We start from the raw sequence: 20,567 nt of genomic DNA on the forward strand, positions 1-20,567 counted from the left end.
TGTCCCCCCCCCTCACCTGTAGACCCTGTCTCAGAGGGACCTGGAGTTGATGTGTTTACCTGTCCCCCCCCCTCACCTGTAAACCCTGTCTCAGAGGGACCTGGAGTTGATGTGTTTACCTGTCCCCCCCCCCCTCACCTGTAGACCCTGTCTCAGAGGGACATGGAGTTGATGTGTTTACCTGTCCCCCCCCCCTCACCTGTAGACCCTGTCTCAGAGGGAACTGGAGTTGATGTGTTTACCTGTCCCCCCCCCTCACCTGTAGACCTTGTCTCAGAGGGACCTGGAGTTGATGTGTTTACCTGTCCCCCCCCCTCACCTGTAGACCCTGTCTGAGAGGGACCTGGAGTTCCACCTGTCGGAGGGCCAGGCTCTTCGTCTGGACCACCTGAGGAACGGGACCCGGATCAGGACTCGGGTCGGGAACCTGAAGGTGCTCGGAGTCTCCGACCTGCTGAACCCCTCGGCCATGGTGAGTAGTAATCTCAAACGCTGGGCTGTGATTGGTGGAACATCTGTCAATCAAAGCAAACACGCCCATAATACATTTGCTTGAATTCTGATTGGTTCAAAGATATGTTTTAACATCTTTAAATCTGGAACGGACACACTTTTGGGAATAAACAGAAACACGTTTTAGAACTCATGAGAAACTCAGTTTTTATTAAAGATGAAAACAGTATAAATATATCCGACTCATTTCACACACACACACACACACACACACACACACACACACACACACACACACACACACACACACACACACACACACACACACACACACACACACACACACACACACACACACACACACACACACACACACACACACACACACACACACACACACACACACTTCCTGTCTCTCTGTGTATTAGAGAGAGGAACAGTCCTAACCATTTGTAAATCCACCTTGTACTTCCTGTACCTCCTGAAATGTAAACCCTAAACTTCTGTCTCTGCTAAACACACAACACTAACAATACACTTTAACAGAGTAAAGGCAATCAGAGTATAAGAATATATGTTTTAAATGATTATATGATCATTGAAAAGACAAAAGGAAAATGTGGAAATGTTTACAGACCATAACTCGAGACCCCCTTAAAAGTGCATGGCACAACTTGTTTGAACATCTCCTCTTCCTCCTCCTCTTCATCGTCCTCAGGCGTCTCGGTACATCAACGATCGCTTCGTCACAGACTCGGACATCTTGGCCTCCAACGGGTTGATCCACGTCCTGCAGGGGCCGCTCAGAGCGCCCCCTCCCCAGCACCAGGTCAGCATCACTCACTACACTCATACTGTCAATTAAAAACCTTTATTTATTCAGGTGAAACCCATTGAGATCATTGACCTCTGTTTACGAGGAAACTCTCCCTGGTCCCCGGCTTGAGCTTCAGTCTCAGGATCCATGTATCTGTGATCCTCTCCAGAATGGAAGGAGTCATCACATACAGAGCATCAACTAGTTCCTGAACAGTGTCCTTCACATGCTGATATCCAAGAGAGGGAGTTCCACAGTCACAAGATGGAGGAATAGAAAGCAGTATTCAATGTTTACTTCAGATTAGCTCCACGTCAGAAATGATCATGCTTGTCATATGTCTCTCTCCATAGAGGCTGAATCATCATGTTAATCACATAGCTATCATATGCCTCAAACAGTCCTGATGCTCTGCTAGGTAATCACACATCATGTTCACAGCTACAGTTGATACCTTTGTTAGCATGTTGCTCTCATGTTGGAAGAGGATACTCACTGTTTCCCAACACCTTATACACAGTATTTATATATAAGCGTGTGTCCCTGCAGATGGCGGTGGCCCACCAGGCGGGGGTGGGGCTGGGCGTGGTGTTGCTGGTGGTCCTGGTGCTGGCCGTGCTCTTCGTGGGGTTCCACTTCTACAAACACAACACCAAGCCGTTCCACTTCCACTACTTCAAGGTCAGAAACCTGCTTAATACCAGGATGATAAATGATGTCCATGTTGTTGTTTGTTCCACATGTGTTGTTGTTTGTCTGTTGATGTTCCATGTTGTTGTTTGTGTCTCATGTGTTGATGTTTGTCTGTTGATGTTCCGCATGGAGCTGCTGTGATGCAAGGAGCATTTCAGACTTGAACATTAAAGTATTGTTGTATGGTATGTGACGTGCTGACGGTGTCTCCATCAGGATGAAGGGGAGGAGGAAGAGGAAGGACCGGCGGTGGGCGGTCGCAGCATCTGTAACCCGGGTTACGAAGCGGCTCCAGAACCAGCAGAGTCCAAACCAGCAGAGAGCAGCAATGTGAGTTTCATACAGAGCCCCCCCCCCCCCCCCCCCCTGTAAAGAGGGTCGTCTCTTGAGTGAGTCCAAGTGAAGCTCATTAATAAATATAACTGTCTGTCTGCAGGAGAACCAACAGGAAGTGGAGAACGGGGCTTCCTACGACCTGCTGCAGGGGTAGGGTCAGGGGTCAGAACCCGGACCCTCTTCATCACGGACTCATGTTTTAATATTGAATCTGGTGGAGGATTCACTGAAGAGCTACGATGCGTTCAGGTGCCCATCAGATTCAGGTTATAAAGAACTACCTGATGTAGCCAAACCTAGAAATGATCCCTAAAGTTTGAACAGGTTTCTTATCTGTGTTCCCTGCCTTGCGGGAGTGACTTGGAGAATCACACCTGAAGTCAAATGCTGATTAAAATATGTTGAAAATGTTTGTTTGTGTTGCTTTTCCTCATTTCTCTGTAACACTAATTGACCTGATGTCTGAAGAGATTACACAACATAAAACATGAATGTGTAATACATGAAAACTACGTTCAGTTTTAACTTCACGAGACAGCAGGCTGGAGAAATAAGCATGTCTGCGCTGTAAAACCTTAACCATACGTTATGATCAGTGTTGGGACTAACGCGTTACTGTAACGCAGTTATTTTTGGCAGTAACTAGTAGCTACTCTTAACGCGTTATTTTTTAAATTCAGTAACTCAGTTACCGTTACTACGTGGTGCGTTTCTCCGTTATTTTTTTTTATATAGTCTCGGCTCCCAGACGTTGGTGAGCGGCGCCAACAGCGAGGCGAACAGAGATGAGAACTGTACTTAAGTCCAGCAGCAAGTCCTCAAAAAAGGCTTTAGTTTTCGAGATACCCCTACCCGAGGTAGAACAAATGACAACAATGATTTCTCTTATCTTTAGGGTCTCCTATTAATGAAATTGATTGTTGTCAAAATTTATTTTGGGGGAAAAAATGTTTTTTGGGTTGTTCTTTAGTACTACCCCAATCCCTGGAAAAGAGCCAAATTAGACCAGGCCGAATGTGGGGAAGGTGACTAAAAAGCCCATAACTTGAGAATGACAACTATTTTCCTCTTCAGATTTGTTGAGGTATGAACCAGGTGGCTGTCCTACATCACCAAATAGTCAGACAATTATTTAACTAAATGAAGTGTTTCTGGTTTGAGTTCTGGTGAGGACTAAATGAATTGTTTCTGGTTTGAGTTCTGGTGAGGACTAACTGAAGTGTTTTGAGGTTGAGTTCTGGTGAGGACTAAATGAAGTGTTTCTGGTTTGAGTTCTGGTGAGGACTAAAGGAAGTGTTTGTAGGTTGAGTTCTGGTGAGGACTAAATGAAGTGTTTCTGGTTTGAGTTCTGGTGAGGACTAAATGAAGTGTTTGTAGGTTGAGTTCTGGTGAGGACTAAATGAAGTGTTTCTGGTTTGAGTTCTGGTGAGGACTAACTGAAGTGTTTCTAGGTTGAGTTCTGGTGAGGACTAAATGAAGTGTCTCTGGGTTGAGTTCTGGTGAGGACTAAATGAAGTGTTTCTAGGTTGAGTTCTGGTGAGGACTAAATGAAGTGTTTCTAGGTTGAGTTCTGGTGAGGACTAAATGAAGTGTTTCTAGGTTGAGTTCTGGTGAGGACTAAATGAAGTGTTTCTAGGTTGAGTTCTGGTGAGGACTAAATGAAGTGTTTCTGGGTTGAGTTCTGGTGAGGACTAAATGAAGTGTTTCTAGGTTGAGTTCTGGTGAGGACTAAATGAAGTGTTTCTAGGTTGAGTTCTGGTGAGGACTAAATGAAGTGTTTCTAGGTTGAGTTCTGGTGAGGACTAAATGAAGTGTTTCTGGGTTGAGTTCTGGTGAGGACTAAATGAAGTGTTTCTAGGTTGAGTTCTGGTGAGGACTAAATGAAGTGTTTCTAGGTTGAGTTCTGGTGAGGACTAACTGAAGTGTTTCTAGGTTGAGTTCTGGTGAGGACTAAATGAAGTGTTTCTGGGTTGAGTTCTGGTGAGGACTAAATGAAGTGTTTCTGGGTTGAGTTCTGGTGAGGACTAAATGAAGTGTTTCTGGGTTGAGTTCTGGTGAGGACTAAATGAAGTGTTTCTAGGTTGAGTTCTGGTGAGGACTAAATGAAGTGTTTCTGGGTTGAGTTCTGGTGAGGACTAAATGAAGTGTTTCTAGGTTGAGTTCTGGTGAGGACTAAATGAAGTGTTTCTAGGTTGAGTTCTGGTGAGGACTAAATGAAGTGTTTCTAGGTTGAGTTCTGGTGAGGACTAAATGAAGTGTTTCTGGGTTGAGTTCTGGTGAGGACTAAATGAAGTGTTTCTAGGTTGAGTTCTGGTGAGGACTAAATGAAGTGTTTCTGGGTTGAGTTCTGGTGAGGACTAACTGAAGTGTTTCTGGGTTGAGTTCTGGTGAGGACTAAATGAAGTGTTTCTAGGTTGAGTTCTGGTGAGGACTAAATGAAGTGTTTCTGGGTTGAGTTCTGGTGAGGACTAACTGAAGTGTTTCTAGGTTGAGTTCTGGTGAGGACTAAATGAAGTGTTTCTGGGTTGAGTTCTGGTGAGGACTAAATTAAGTGTTTTGAGGTTGAGTTCTGGTGAGGACTAAATGAAGTGTTTCTGGGTTGAGTTCTGGTGAGGACTAAATGAAGTGTTTCTAGGTTGAGTTCTGGTGAGGACTAAATGAAGTGTTTCTAGGTTGAGTTCTGGTGAGGACTAACTGAAGTGTTTTGAGGTTGAGTTCTGGTGAGGACTAAATGAGGTGTTTCTGGGTTGAGTTCTGGTGAGGACTAAATGAAGTGTTTCTAGGTTGAGTTCTGGTGAGGACTAAATGAAGTGTTTCTGGGTTGAGTTCTGGTGAGGACTAAATGAAGTGTTTCTAGGTTGAGTTCTGGTGAGGACTAAATGAAGTGTTTCTGGGTTGAGTTCTGGTGAGGACTAAATGAAGTGTTGGTTGAGTTCTGGTGAGGACTAAATGAAGTGTTTCTGGGTTGAGTTCTGGTGAGGACTAAATGAAGTGTTGGTTGAGTTCTGGTGAGGACTAAATGAAGTGTTTCTAGGTTGAGTTCTGGTGAGGACTAAATGAAGTGTTTCTAGGTTGAGTTCTGGTGAGGACTAAATGAAGTGTTTCTGGGTTGAGTTCTGGTGAGGACTAAATGAAGTGTTGGTTGAGTTCTGGTGAGGACTAAATGAAGTGTTTCTAGGTTGAGTTCTGGTGAGGACTAAATGAAGTGTTTCTAGGTTGAGTTCTGGTGAGGACTAAATGAAGTGTTGGTTGAGTTCTGGTGAGGACTAAATGAAGTGTTGGTTGAGTTCTGGTGAGGACTAAATGAAGTGTTTCTGGGTTGAGTTCTGGTGAGGACTAAATGAAGTGTTGGTTGAGTTCTGGTGAGGACTAAATGAAGTGTTTCTAGGTTGAGTTCTGGTGAGGACTAAATGAAGTGTTTCTAGGTTGAGTTCTGGTGAGGACTAAATGAAGTGTTGGTTGAGTTCTGGTGAGGACTAAATGAAGTGTTTCTGGGTTGAGTTCTGGTGAGGACTAAATAAAGTGTTTCTAGGTTGAGTTCTGGTGAGGACTAAATGAAGTGTTTCTGGGTTGAGTTCTGGTGAGGACTAAATGAAGTGTTTCTAGGTTGAGTTCTGGTGAGGACTAAATGAAGTGTTTCTGGGTTGAGTTCTGGTGAGGACTAAATGAAGTGTTTCTGGGTTGAGTTCTGGTGAGGACTAAATGAAGTGTTTCTGGGTTGAGTTCTGGTGAGGACTAAATGAAGTGTTTCTGGTTTGAGTTCTGGTGAGGACTAAATGAAGTGTTTCTGGGTTGAGTTCTGGTGAGGACTAAATGAAGTGTTTCTAGGTTGAGTTCTGGTGAGGACTAAATGAAGTGTTTCTGGGTTGAGTTCTGGTGAGGACTAAATGAAGTGTTTCTGGGTTGAGTTCTGGTGAGGACTAAATGAAGTGTTTCTAGGTTGAGTTCTGGTGAGGACTAAATGAAGTGTTTCTGGGTTGAGTTCTGGTGAGGACTAAATGAAGTGTTTCTAGGTTGAGTTCTGGTGAGGACTAACTGAAGTGTTTCTAGGTTGAGATCTGGTGAGGACTCAATGAAGTGTTTCTGGGTTGAGTTCTGGTGAGGACTAAATGAAGTGTTTCTGTGTTGAGTTCTGGTGAGGACTAAATGAAGTGTTTCTAGGTTGAGTTCTGGTGAGGACTAAATTAAGTGTTTCTGGGTTGAGTTCTGGTGAGGACTAAATGAAGTGTTTCTGGGTTGAGTTCTGGTGAGGACTAACTGAAGTGTTTCTAGGTTGAGTTCTGGTGAGGACTAAATGAAGTGTTTCTGGGTTGAGTTCTGGTGAGGACTAAATGAAGTGTTTCTGGGTTGAGTTCTGGTGAGGACTAAATGAATTATTTCTGGGTTGAGTTCTGGTGAGGACTAACTGAAGTGTTTCTAGGTTGAGTTCTGGTGAGGACTAAATGAAGTGTTTCTGGGTTGAGTTCTGGTGAGGACTAAATGAAGTGTTTCTAGGTTGAGTTCTGGTGAGGACTAAATGAAGTGTTTCTGGGTTGAGTTCTGGTGAGGACTAACTGAAGTGTTTCTAGGTTGAGTTCTGGTGAGGACTAAATGAAGTGTTTCTGGGTTGAGTTCTGGTGAGGACTAACTGAAGTGTTTCTGGGTTGAGTTCTGGTGAGGACTAAATGAAGTGTTTCTAGGTTGAGTTCTGGTGAGGACTAAATGAAGTGTTTCTGGGTTGAGTTCTGGTGAGGACTAAATGAAGTGTTGGTTGAGTTCTGGTGAGGACTAAATGAAGTGTTTCTGGGTTGAGTTCTGGTGAGGACTAAATGAAGTGTTTCTGGGTTGAGTTCTGGTGAGGACTAAATGAAGTGTTGGTTGAGTTCTGGTGAGGACTAAATGAAGTGTTTCTAGGTTGAGTTCTGGTGAGGACTAAATGAAGTGTTGGTTGAGTTCTGGTGAGGACTAAATGAAGTGTTTCTGGGTTGAGTTCTGGTGAGGACTAAATGAAGTGTTTCTGGGTTGAGTTCTGGTGAGGACTAAATGAAGTGTTTCTAGGTTGAGTTCTGGTGAGGACTAAATGAAGTGTTTCTGGGTTGAGTTCTGGTGAGGACTAAATGAAGTGTTTCTAGGTTGAGTTCTGGTGAGGACTAAATGAAGTGTTTCTGGGTTGAGTTCTGGTGAGGACTAAATGAAGTGTTTCTGGGTTTAGTTCTGGTGAGGACTAAATGAAGTGTTTCTGGTTTGAGTTCTGGTGAGGACTAAATGAAGTGTTTCTGGGTTGAGTTCTGGTGAGGACTAAATGAAGTGTTTCTGGTTTGAGTTCTGGTGAGGACTAAATGAAGTGTTTCTGGGTTGAGTTCTGGTGAGGACTAAATGAAGTGTTTCTGGTTTGAGTTCTGGTGAGGACTAAATGAAGTGTTTCTGGGTTGAGTTCTGGTGAGGACTAAATGAAGTGTTTCTAGGTTGAGTTCTGGTGAGGACTAAATGAAGTGTTTCTGGGTTGAGTTCTGGTGAGGACTAAATGAAGTGTTTCTGGGTTTAGTTCTGGTGAGGACTAAATGAAGTGTTTCTGGTTTGAGTTCTGGTGAGGACTAAATGAAGTGTTTCTGGGTTGAGTTCTGGTGAGGACTAAATGAAGTGTTTCTGGGTTGAGTTCTGGTGAGGACTAAATGAAGTGTTTCTGGGTTGAGTTCTGGTGAGGACTAAATGAAGTGTTTCTGGGTTGAGTTCTGGTGAGGACTAAATGAAGTGTTTCTAGGTTGAGTTCTGGTGAGGACTAAATGAAGTGTTTCTCGGTTGAGTTCTGGTGAGGACTAAATGAAGTGTTTCTGGGTTGAGTTCTGGTGAGGACTAAATGAAGTGTTTCTAGGTTGAGTTCTGGTGAGGACTAAATGAAGTGTTTCTGGGTTGAGTTCTGGTGAGGACTAAATGAAGTGTTTCTAGGTTGAGTTCTGGTGAGGACTAAATGAAGTGTTTCTGGGTTGAGTTCTGGTGAGGACTAAATGAAGTGTTTCTAGGTTGAGTTCTGGCGAGGACTAAATGAAGTGTTTCTGGGTTAAGTTCTGGTGAGGACTAAATGAAGTGTTTCTGGGTTGAGTTCTGGTGAGGACTAAATGAAGTGTTTCTGGGTTTAGTTCTGGTGAGGACTAAATTAAGTGTTGGTTGAGTTCTGGTGAGGACTAAAAGAAGTGTTGGTTGAGTTCTGGTGAGGACTAAAGGAAGTGTTGGTTGAGTTCTGGTGAGGACTAAATGAAGTGTTGGTTGAGTTCTGGTGAGGACTAAATGAAGTGTTTCTCGGTTGAGTTCTGGTGAGGACTAAATTAAGTGTTTCTGGGTTGAGTTCTGGTGAGGACTAAATGAAGTGTTTCTCGGTTGAGTTCTGGTGAGGACTAAATGAAGTGTTTCTAGGTTGAGTTCTGGTGAGGACTAAATGAAGTGTTTCTGGGTTGAGTTCTGGTGAGGAGTAAATGAAGTGTTTCGAGGTTGAGTTCTGGTGAGGACTAAATGAAGTGTTTCTAGGTTGAGTTCTGGTGAGGACTAAATGAAGTGTTTCTAGGTTGAGTTCTGGTGAGGACTAAATGAAGTGTTTCTGGGTTGAGTTCTGGTGAGGACTAAATGAAGTGTTTCTGGGTTGAGTTCTGGTGAGGACTAAATGAAGTGTTGGTTGAGTTCTGGTGAGGACTAAATGAAGTGTTTCTGGGTTGAGTTCTGGTGAGGACTAAATGAAGTGTTTCTGGGTTGAGTTCTGGTGAGGACTAAATGAGGTGTTTCTAGGTTGAGTTCTGGTGAGGACTAAATGAAGTGTTTCTAGGTTGAGTTCTGGTGAGGACTAAATGAAGTGTTTCTGGGTTGAGTTCTGGTGAGGACTAAATGAAGTGTTTCTAGGTTGAGTTCTGGTGAGGACTAAATGAAGTGTTTCTAGGTTGAGTTCTGGTGAGGACTAAATGAAGTGTTTCTAGGTTGAGTTCTGGTGAGGACTAAATTAAGTGTTTCTAGGTTGAGTTCTGGTGAGGACTAAATGAAGTGTTTCTGGGTTGAGTTCTGGTGAGGACTAAAGGAAGTGTTTCTGGGTTGAGTTCTGGTGAGGACTAAATGAAGTGTTTCTGGGTTGAGTTCTGGTGAGGACTAAATGAAGTGTTTCTGGGTTGAGTTCTGGTGAGGACTAAATGAAGTGTTTCTAGGTTGAGTTCTGGTGAGGACTAAATGAAGTGTTTCTAGGTTGAGTTCTGGTGAGGACTAAATGAAGTGTTTCTGGGTTGAGTTCTGGTGAGGACTAAATGAAGTGTTGGTTGAGTTCTGGTGAGGACTAAATGAAGTGTTTCTGGTTTGAGTTCTGGTGAGGACTAAATGAAGTGTTGGTTGAGTTCTGGTGAGGACTAAATGAGGTGTTTCTAGGTTGAGTTCTGGTGAGGACTAAATGAAGTGTTGGTTGAGTTCTGGTGAGGACTAAATGAAGTGTTTCTGGGTTGAGTTCTGGTGAGGACTAAATGAAGTGTTTCTAGGTTGAGTTCTGGTGAGGACTAAATGAAGTGTTTCTGGGTTGAGTTCTGGTGAGGACTAAATGAAGTGTTGGTTGAGTTCTGGTGAGGACTAAATGAAGTGTTTCTAGGTTGAGTTCTGGTGAGGACTAAATGAAGTGTTTCTGGGTTGAGTTCTGGTGAGGACTAAATGAAGTGTTTCTGGGTTGAGTTCTGGTGAGGACTAAATGAAGTGTTTCTGGGTTGAGTTCTGGTGAGGACTAAATGAAGTGTTTCTAGGTTGAGTTCTGGTGAGGACTAAATGAAGTGTTTCTAGGTTGAGTTCTGGTGAGGACTAAATGAAGTGTTTCTGGGTTGAATTCTGGTGAGGACTAAATGAAGTGTTTCTAGGTTGAGTTCTGGTGAGGACTAAATGAAGTGTTTCTGGGTTGAGTTCTGGTGAGGACTAAATGAAGTGTTTCTGGGTTGAGTTCTGGTGAGGACTAAAGGAAGTGTTGGTTGAGTTCTGGTGAGGACTAAATGAAGTGTTTCTGGGTTGAGTTCTGGTGAGGACTAAATGAAGTGTTTCTGGGTTGAGTTCTGGTGAGGACTAAATGAAGTGTTGGTTGAGTTCTGGTGAGGACTAAATGAGGTGTTTCTAGGTTGAGTTCTGGTGAGGACTAAATGAAGTGTTGGTTGAGTTCTGGTGAGGACTAAATGAAGTGTTTCTAGGTTAAGTTCTGGTGAGGACTAAATGAAGTGTTTCTGGGTTGAGTTCTGGTGAGGACTAAATGAAGTGTTTCTGGGTTGAGTTCTGGTGAGGACTAAATGAAGTGTTTCTAGGTTGAGTTCTGGTGAGGACTAAATGAAGTGTTTCTAGGTTGAGTTCTGGTGAGGACTAAATGAAGTGTTTCTGGGTTGAGTTCTGGTGAGGACTAAATGAAGTGTTTCTAGGTTGAGTTCTGGTGAGGACTAAATGAAGTGTTTCTAGGTTGAGTTCTGGTGAGGACTAAATGAAGTGTTTCTAGGTTGAGTTCTGGTGAGGACTAAATGAAGTGTTTCTGGGTTGAGTTCTGGTGAGGACTAAATGAAGTGTTTCTGGGTTGAGTTCTGGTGAGGACTAAATGAAGTGTTTCTGGGTTCGTACTGAGTCGTGCGGAGCGTCTGAGGCGCAGCAGAGACAGGTCGGAGTAGGGGGGGAAGCTGCCGTCCCGAGGGAGGCTCAGAACCTCCTGCACCGGGACCGTCTGAGAGGAGGAGAACCGGAGGCCGTGGACCCCCAGAACCACCACGTCCTCCTGAGCTCTGCAGGGACACAACACACGGGGAATGAGTCCTAACACCTTGAAGTGAGTCAGCATTATGAGTCCTAACACCTTGAAGTGAGTCAGCATCATGAGTCCTAACACCTTGAAGTGAGTAAGCATTATGAGTCTTAACACCTTGAAGTGAGTCAGCATCATGAGTCCTAACACCTTGAAGTGAGTCAGCATCATGAGTCCTAACACCTTGAAGTGAGTCAGCATCATGATTCCTAACACCTTGAAGTGAGTCAGCATTGTGAATCCTAACACCTTGAAGTGAGTCAGCATCATGAGTCCTAACACCTTGAAGTGAGTCAGCATCATGAGTCCTAACACCTTGAAGTGAGTCAGCATTGTGAATCCTAACACCTTGAAGTGAGTCAGCATTATGAGTCCTAACACCTTGAAGTGAGTCAGCATCATGAGTCCTAACACCTTGAAGTGAGTCAGCATCATGACTCCTAACACCTTGAAGTGAGTCAGCATCATGAGTCCTAACACCTTGAAGTGAGTCAGCATTATGAGTCCTAACACCTTGAAGTGAGTCAGCATTATGAGTCCTAACACCTTGAAGTGAGTCAGCATTATGAGTCCTAACACCTTGAAGTGAGTCAGCATCATGAGTCCTAACACCTTGAAGTCAGTCAGCGTCATGAGTCCTAACACCTTGAAGTGAGTCAGCATTATGAGTCCTAACACCTTGAAGTGAGTCAGCATTATGAGTCCTAACACCTTGAAGTGAGTCAGCATTGTGAGTCCTAACACCTTGAAGTGAGTAAAAATCATGACTCCTAACACCTTGAAGTGAGTCAGCATCATGAGTCCTAACACCTTGAAGTGAGTCAGCATTATGAGTCCTAACACCTTGAAGTGAGTCAGCATCATGAGTCCTAACACCTTGAAGTGAGTCAGCATCATGAGTCATAACACCTTGAAGTGAGTCAGCATTATGAGTCCTAACACCTTGAAGTGAGTCAGCATTATGAGTCCTAACACCTTGAAGTGAGTCAGCATCATGAGTCCTAACACCTTGAAGTCAGTCAGCGTCATGAGTCCTAACACCTTGAAGTGAGTCAGCATTATGAGTCCTAACACCTTGAAGTGAGTCAGCATCATGAGTCCTAACACCTTGAAGTGAGTCAGCATTATGAGTCCAAACACCTTGAAGTGAGTCAGCATTGTGAGTCCTAACACCTTGAAGTGAGTCAGCATCATGAGTCCTAACACCTTGAAGTGAGTCAGGATTATGAGTCCTAACACCTTGAAGTGAGTCAGCATTATGAGTCCTAACACCTTGAAGTGAGTCAGCATTGTGAGTCCTAACATCTTGAAGTGAATCAGCATCATGAGTCCTAACACCTTGAAGTGAGTCAGCATCGTGAGTCCTAACACCTTGAAGTGAGTCAGCATCATGAGTCCTAACACCTTGAAGTTAGTCAGCATCATGAGTCCTAACACCTTGAAGTGAGTCAGCGTCATGAGTCCTAACACCTTGAAGTGAGTCGGCATCATGAGTCCTAACACCTTGAAGTGAGTCAGCATTATGAGTCCTAACACCTTGAAGTGAGTCAGCATTATGAGTCCTAACACCTTGAAGTGAGTCAGCATCATGAGTCCTAACACCTTGAAGTGAGTCAGCATCATGAGTCCTAACACCTTGAAGTGAGTCAGCATCATAAGTCCTAACACCTTGAAGTGAGTCAGCATCATGAGTCAGAGGACGCTAATAAAAGGCCAGAGACATAAGGGTTCATGTAGTTTGTACACAGTATATATTATTACCTGACGTTGCAGTGCTGGGGGACCAGGACCCAGTCCCTGTGGACCGGGGTCCCGCTGCAGTAATGGTGTCCCTCACTCTGCAGGCTGACCTGCCAGGGCCAGGAGGAGGGACAGACCTCCGAGACGTTCCCCACTGAGACCCCCCCGTCCTGGGCCACTGAGAGAGAGGCGGGGCCTGGAGCCCCCCCACAGCCGGAGCCCAGCCCACAGATGTCCTCCTCAGAGACCTGGTCTGCAGACAGCAGGTGCTCATCACCTGGGGGGACATCATAGGACCCAGGTCAACATGTCCTCCTTAGGTCAATCAGTGATGAATGCTGTGAGCGTCTGGGTTTCCTGGAGATATGTAACTGCTCTGTTAGTGTACAGTTTATCCTTTGCTGCTGGGTGTCTTTGTTTCTGTGACTCTGGAAAGAGTCCCCACTCTGGAAACTATTTCCCTCAGGATGAATAAAGTCCTCTCATCTTATCAGGGACGATAGTGCCAGAAAAACTCACCTCATTGCATCCGGATGGTATTTATGAGAGACTATGATCAAACTGTGAGTTTTAAGATACTGATCAGAAAGTTAAACAAAACAATCGAGAGTTTAGAAAAGACACCTACTCATGAGGTCCATCATCCACTGGGTGTGGGTCTGCATTTTGGTGTAGACCCCCGGCTTCCTGGTCCGTCCACAGCCGACCCCCCAACTCACCAGACCCGCCAACTGGTACCGGCTACCAGTGAAGCAGGACAGAGGAACACCAGAGTCCCCCTGAGACAAAGAGGACCATTAGAGACACAAAGAGGACCATTAGAGACACAAAGAGGACCACCAGAGTCCCTCTGAGACAAAGAGGAACATTAGAGACAAAAAGAGGACCAACAGAGTCCCCCTGGGACCAGCGAGGACCATTAAAGGCACAAAGAGGACCATTAGAGACACAAAGAGGACCAGCAGAGTCCCCCTGGGACCAGAGAGGACCATTAGAGGCACAAAGAGGACCATTAGAGACACAAAGAGGACCACCAGAGTCCCTCTGAGACAAAGAGGACCATTAGAGACACAAAGCGGACTATTGGAGACAAATAGAGGACCACCAGAGTCCCTCTGAGACAAAGAGGAACATTAGAGACAAAAAGAGGACCAACAGAGTCCCCCTGGGACCAGAGAGGACCATTAAAGACACAAAGAGGACCATTAGAGACACAAAGAGGACCAACAGAGTCCCCCTGGGACCAGAGAGGACCATTAGAGACACAAAGAGGACCATTAGAGACACAAAGAGGACCAACAGAGTCCCCCTGGGACCAGAGAGGACCGTTAGAGGCACAAAGAGGACCATTAGAGACACAAAGAGGACCATTAGAGACACAAAGAGGACCAACAGAGTCCCCCTGGGACCAGAGAGGACCATTAGAGGCACAAAGAGGACCATTAGAGACACAAAGAGGACCAACAGAGTCCTCCTGAGACCAAAAAGGACCATTAGAGGTGAGGATCCAGGTTCTGGAGGTTCAGTACCTGGCAGGCGTCCGCCCCCCCTCCGGGCCTCCCAGCGCAGAACATGGAGGGACGCATCCTCCCGAGGTAGTACTGGTTGCAGGACTCTGGGGACAGGATGGGGACGTTCACCTCCTGGAGCCGGCTCACCCGAGGACCATCTGGAGACAGACATGGAGCATTAGGACACCACAGATTCATGGGGGACCAGGATCAGGACTTCAGAGTCTCTCAGGCCCAATTCCAAACCAGACCCTTCCCACTCCCCCTCAATGATGGACTGAACGCCCTCTGTAGTCTCTCAGCTGAGCGAGGCTCCTTCTTCAGATGGAAAACAGAACCAAACCCCCCTCTCTCCGGCAGAGACAGGAAATGCTGGAACTTTTCAAAACAACTGTTTCAAATCAGCATCTCTTTGATTAAAGATAAAAAAACCTACATCTTTAATGGCGTTTCTTTTTTGTTTTAAAATCTGATGTTTATAAGCTGCTTAGTTTTTGCAACAGTCTCTGCGAAAATACACAACTTTATAATACAATGCCCACAATGCCCACAATGAAACACAATGCCCACAATGAAACACAATGCCCACAATGCCCACAAGGAAACACAATGCCCACAATGAACCACAATGCCCACAATGAAACACAATGCCCACAATGCCCACAAGGAAATACAATGCCCACAATGAAACACAATGCCCACAATGAAACACAATGCCCACAATGAAACACAATGCCCACAATGCCCACAAGGAAATACAATGCCCACAATGAAACACAATGCCCACAAGGCCCACAATGAAACACAATGCCCACAATGAAACACAATGCCCACAAGGCCCACAAGGCCCACAATGAAACACAATGCCCACAAGGCCCACAATGAAACACAATGCCCACAATGAAACACAATGCCCACAATGAAACACAATGCCCACAAGGAAACACAACGCCCACAATGAAACACAATGCCCACAAGGAAACACAATGCCCACAATGAAACACAATGCCCACAATGAAACACAATGCCCACAATGAAACACAATGCCCACAATGCCCACAAGGAAACACAATGCCCACAATGCCCACAATGCCCACAATGCCCACAATGAAACACAATGCCCACAAGGAAACACAATGCCCACAATGCCCACAATGAAACACAATGCCCACAATGACCACAATGAAACACAATGCCCACAATGACCACAATGAAACACAATGACCACAATGCCCACAATGCCCACAAGGAAACACAATGCCCACAATGAAACAATGCCCACAATGAAACACAATGCCCACAATGACCACAATGAAACACAATGCCCACAATGCCCACAAGGAAACACAATGCCCACAATGCCCACAATGCCCACAATGCCCACAATGCCCACAATGAAACACAATGCCCACAAGGAAACACAATGCCCACAATGCCCACAAGGAAACACAATGCCCACAATGACCACAATGAAACACAATGCCCACAATGCCCACAAGGAAACACAATGCCCACAATGCCCACAATGCCCACAATGCCCACAATGAAACACAATGCCCACAATGACCACAATGAAACACAATGCCCACAATGAAACACAATGACCACAATGCCCACAATGCCCACAAGGAAACACAATGCCCACAATGAAACACAATGCCCACAATGCCCACAATGAAACACAATGACCACAATGAAACACAATGACCACAATGAAACACAATGCCCACAATGCCCACAAGGAAACACAATGCCCACAATGCCCACAATGCCCACAATGAAACACAATGCCCACAAGGAAACACAATGCCCACAATGCCCACAAGGAAACACAATGCCCACAATGCCCACAAGGAAACACAATGCCCACAATGAAACACAATGACCACAATGAAACACAATGCCCACAAGGCCCACAATGAAAAACAGGTATTATCCTGAGTTAAAAACAAAGTGAGCTAACAGGAAGTTGTTTACATCTGTACGACAATAACCCACTCCCCCTCAACACTTGTTGGTTTGGAACAGCACTTAATGTGGCGGACAATGTGTGGGGTGGTGCGGAGGGGTAGGAGTTAAGGGTAGTGTTTGGATTGTGTAGGGGTAGTGTTTAAGGGTAGTGTGTAGAGTGTGTAGGGGTAGTTCGTAGGGTAGTGTGTAGGGGTAGTTCGTAGGGTAGTGTGTAGGGGTAGTGTGTAGAGTGTGTAGGGGTAGTGTGTAGGGGTAGTGTGTAGGGGTAGTGGGCATGCATAACACGGTGCTAACAGTTCACGAGCGTGCGCCCCGCCCCCCGTTGACAGTTCTCTCTCTCTCTATCCGCCCCCCCCCCCCCCCCCACTCCCCAGAGTGTAAAGGCCGACGGGTAATACTGAATTTTGACGGAAATGTTACGATCCTGTCCGTCAAAATGACGGGCAGCGAAAAAATATAGCGCAACCTCTGGTGTAGGGGTAGTTCGTAGGGTAGTGTGTAGTGTGTAGGGGTAGTGCGTAGAGGTAGTGTTTAAGGGTAGTGTGTAATGCGTAGGACCCTCACTCTCTCTGGTAGACCCCCAGCCCGTGATGGTGCACTTCTTGAGGGGGCACAGCGGGGACATCCAGACGTCAATGGGTCTGACGAAGGTGTTGAAGACGAGCGGACTCTTCAGCTGAAGAAGAGCCACGTCTCGTTCTTTAGTCCGCGGGTCGTAGTCCTGATGGACCAGGATCCTGGAGACCCCCACCAGCTGTTGATCAATAAATAATAATAATAATAATGCATTTTATTTATATAGCGCTTTTCACAACTCAAAGACGCTTTACAATATGAGAGAGGGTAGACAAACAAGGATAGGCAAACAAGTAAGTATAGTAAAATAAAAAAATAAAAAGGCAGTCAAGAGGAAGTTGATTGAGAGGGGGGGGGCTTATGGGTAGGCAGAGTTGAAAAGATGTGTTTTGAGGCGGGACTGAAAGACTGTGAGGAACTCAGAGTCACAGAGATCTTGGGGGAGGGAGTTCCAGAGCCTAGGAGCTGCCACTGAGAAGGCTCTGTCCCCAAAGCTGCAGAGTGTGGATGTGGGAGTGGATAGGAGTCCGGCTGCGGTGGGTCTGAGGGACCGTGGGGGTTGATAAGGAGTGAGAAGGTTTGAGGTTCTTTGAGGACTGGGGTGATGTGATGCCATGATTTGGTATGCGTGAGGAGACGTGCAGATGCATTTTGAACCCGTTGGAGTCTGGTGAGGGATGGAGTGCTGATGCCGTAAAGAAGTGAGTTGCAGTAGTCAAGGCGGGAGGAAATGAAGGCATGGATTAGTCGTTCGGCTGCGAGGCGGGTGAGAGAGGGTAGGATTTTTTGCAATATTGCGGAGGTGGAAAAATGAGGTTTTGACTGTTTGGCGGATGTGAGGTTCGAGGTTCGAGGGTGGGGTCAAATATTACGCCAAGGTTGCGTGCCTGTTTGGAGGGGGAAACAATGGTGCCATCGATGGTGAGTGTGATGCTAGTGACCTTGTTGAGGGTGGATTTGGAGCCAATTAGGAGGAGATCTGTTTTGTTGCTGTTCAGTTTGAGGAGGTTATGTTGCATCCAAGTTTTAATAGCTGTCAGACAGGAATCAATGTGGGTAAGGGGGGGGTTATGGAGGGGTTTGGTGCTGAGGTAGATCTGAGTGTCATCAGCATAGCAGTGGAAGTCCAGGTTGAAGTGGCGGAGTATCTGACCGAGGGGGAAGATGTAAATGAGGAAGAGGAGGGGGCCAAGTACTGATCCTTGAGGAACACCTTGGGTGACTGAAGCTGTGGCAGAGGAGTGGTTGGGGAGGGAGATGAAGTGGGATCGTTCAGTGAGGTAGGACTGGAGCCATCTGAGTGCAATACCTTCAATACCAATGTCCCTGAGTCGGGTGAGCAGGATGTTGTGGCTCACGGTATCGAAGGCTGCACTCAGATCCAGGAGGATGAGAATATTGAGGGAACCAGTGTCAGCAGAGGTGAGGGGGTCATTGAGGACTTTGACGAGTGCAGTTTCTGTACTGTGGTGAGGACGAAATCCAGACTGAAGGGGTTCATAAAGCTGGTTGGTCTGAAGATGACAGTGAATTTGTTTGGCTACAATGCGTTCAAGAGTTTTTGAGAGGAATGGTAGGTTTGAGATGGGGTGGTAATTAGTGAGGGAGGAGGGATCAAGACCAGGTTTTTTGAGGATTGGAGTAACGGCAGCAGTTTTGAAGGCAGAGGGGACGGTTCCATGGGACAGCGAGGAGTCAAAAAGGTTAGCAAGATAGGGGCAGAGGACGGGGAGGAAGGACTTCAGGAGAGGAGTGGGTAGAGGGTCAAGGGAGCAGGTTGTGGGATTTGAGGAACAGATCAGATGGAGTATTTCAAGTGGGGTAACGAGGTTGAACTGGGAGAGGCGGCGCTGGGGAGGAGGAGTCAGGAGGTCAAGGGAGATGGGGGGAGAAATGGTAGTGGTAATAAAGATAAGATAAGATGGACCAGGATCCTGGAGACCCCCACCAGCTGTTGATCAATAAAGATAAGATAAGATGGACCAGGATCCTGGAGACCCCCATGCTGTTAATCATTAACACATTATCTTTTGGTATAACTGAGTCTCTTTTAGGGGGGGGGGGGGGGGTCACCTGCTGTCCCGGCTCCCGATCGTTGTCCAGGTCGTGTTTCCCTGCCAGGATGGTCCAGAATGAGGCCTTTTTGTACCTGCACAGGTGAGGGGGGGTTATTATATATAAACAGTATACCTGTGTGACCCCCCTTAAAGAAGTCAGACAGGTGAGGGGGTTATCGTTACCTCCTGAAGCAGTGAGACAGATGGGGGGGGGTTAGAGTATATATATATATATATATATATATATACATACACACATACATATACATACAGATACATATATTATATGAAAGATTACCTCCTGAAGCAGTGCACGGCAGAGACCACCCACAGGGGGGCGATGACAGCCCCCCCGCAGGCCGGCCGGCGTGGAGGCGAACCTGAGGGAGACCTGCCAGGGCCAGGAGTTCCTCCAGGCCTCTTCCCCCCCGATGATCCGGGACTCCTGCTGCTGCTCGGGGGGGAACGAGCGCAGCCCCGACACGTCTGAAACATAGATCACATCATTCAAAAGGAAACCCCCAATTATTGTTAGTAAAAACATATATAAATAAACAAAACTAACAAATAATAAATATCCTTAATATTTGATAAATTAATAAAAGTCCAGTTCAACCAGAGAGTGGGTATTTATTATTTAAACTACTGAACAGTGACACATGGCACTATAAACCGAGAGTGGTGAGTCCGGGTACTACACACACTCATTGGCTGATTTACAGACCATTAAATACAATGTTTTAAAGTAATTTAAATGTCAAATATTTTTGTATTAAAACATGTTTTATTTAAATAGATTTGTGTGTTTCAATATGTATTAAAATGTGTAAGGATAAATCAGAACATACCACTGTATGCACACACACACTTAAACAATCTTTCAGCTAAAAGGACATTGTAGTAAATAAATAAATAAATGTGTTTCACTTCCAAATCCAAAGTGTCCGGAGGAGTTCTGATGCTCCATTTCATTCAGAGTCACACCTGAAACTGAAACTGAAACACAAACACACACACACACACACACACACACACACACACACACACACACACACACACACACACACACACACACACACACACACACACACACACACACACACACACACACACACACACACACACACACACACACACACACACACACACACACACACACACACACACACACACACACACCATGTGCAGATATATTAATTTAAAGTGTTTCTGACCTGAGAGAGTGGAGAGCAGACAGACAGACATAGCCGTGGGAACATGTTTCAAATGGGGGGTGCTGTGGGGATCACATCCTCTAGGGGGGTCAGGGGGGAAGATTTTTTTTCAACATTATAAAGTAAAATGCTTCAATCTGGTGCACTTTGAGCTGAATTGCCAGAGACTAGATCTAAGGGGTACAACTCTAAACACCCATATCGAAAAGATCGGCTTACATTTTAATAATCAAATAAGTGTGTGGACATAACCAATAACCTAACATAGCCAATAACAAGTAAATGTAACTTATTTTATTTTTGTTGTTCATTTATTTCTTATTTTACCAGTTAACATTTATTTATTTATGCATATTCTTTAATCTCTCCAGATTTAAACAATATTTCTGGTTTACTGTCCTATAGTATGCACTGGAATGATTTCAAACCTGTTTT

The 20,567-nt window shown here is 45.3% G+C and overlaps 2 protein-coding genes and 1 long non-coding RNA gene across 4 annotated transcripts in view; 2 read left to right on the plus strand and 1 right to left on the minus strand.

The window, feature by feature from the left end:
* Positions 1 to 2,711, plus strand: part of stab2 (stabilin 2) — a 60,511-nt gene extending 57,800 nt beyond the window's left edge. Inside the window, exons 65-69 of the mRNA XM_079656478.1 lie at positions 326 to 472; positions 1,172 to 1,282; positions 1,820 to 1,951; positions 2,180 to 2,293; positions 2,400 to 2,711. Of these exons, the coding sequence (XP_079512604.1) occupies positions 326 to 472; positions 1,172 to 1,282; positions 1,820 to 1,951; positions 2,180 to 2,293; positions 2,400 to 2,453 (558 nt within the window). The 3' untranslated portion in view covers positions 2,454 to 2,711. The remainder of the gene's footprint in view (positions 1 to 325; positions 473 to 1,171; positions 1,283 to 1,819; positions 1,952 to 2,179; positions 2,294 to 2,399) is intronic.
* Positions 2,712 to 9,277: 6,566 nt separating this feature from the next.
* On the plus strand, positions 9,278 to 10,544 carry LOC307022660. Its single transcript, XR_013803474.1, has 3 exons — positions 9,278 to 9,341; positions 9,667 to 10,250; positions 10,391 to 10,544. It is a non-coding gene; the product is annotated as an uncharacterized lncRNA (long non-coding RNA).
* Positions 10,545 to 10,747: 203 nt separating this feature from the next.
* Positions 10,748 to 20,567, minus strand: part of LOC307021518 (polyserase-2-like) — a 10,637-nt gene continuing 817 nt past the window's right edge. For both annotated transcript variants that reach the window (XM_079653715.1, XM_079653714.1), the window contains exons 2-9: positions 19,846 to 19,914; positions 19,217 to 19,404; positions 18,935 to 19,010; positions 16,850 to 17,039; positions 14,333 to 14,472; positions 13,432 to 13,582; positions 12,825 to 13,080; positions 10,748 to 11,043 (exon numbers count right to left, since the gene is read on the minus strand). In XM_079653715.1, the coding sequence (XP_079509841.1) occupies positions 10,785 to 11,043; positions 12,825 to 13,080; positions 13,432 to 13,582; positions 14,333 to 14,472; positions 16,850 to 17,039; positions 18,935 to 19,010; positions 19,217 to 19,404; positions 19,846 to 19,890 (1,305 nt within the window). In that variant the 5' untranslated portion in view covers positions 19,891 to 19,914 and the 3' untranslated portion in view covers positions 10,748 to 10,784. The remainder of the gene's footprint in view (positions 11,044 to 12,824; positions 13,081 to 13,431; positions 13,583 to 14,332; positions 14,473 to 16,849; positions 17,040 to 18,934; positions 19,011 to 19,216; positions 19,405 to 19,845; positions 19,915 to 20,567) is intronic.

Source organism: Notothenia rossii (genome assembly GCF_949606895.1).
Source record: "Notothenia rossii genome assembly, chromosome: 10".
In the NCBI taxonomy this organism is placed as follows: Eukaryota; Metazoa; Chordata; class Actinopteri; order Perciformes; family Nototheniidae; genus Notothenia; species Notothenia rossii.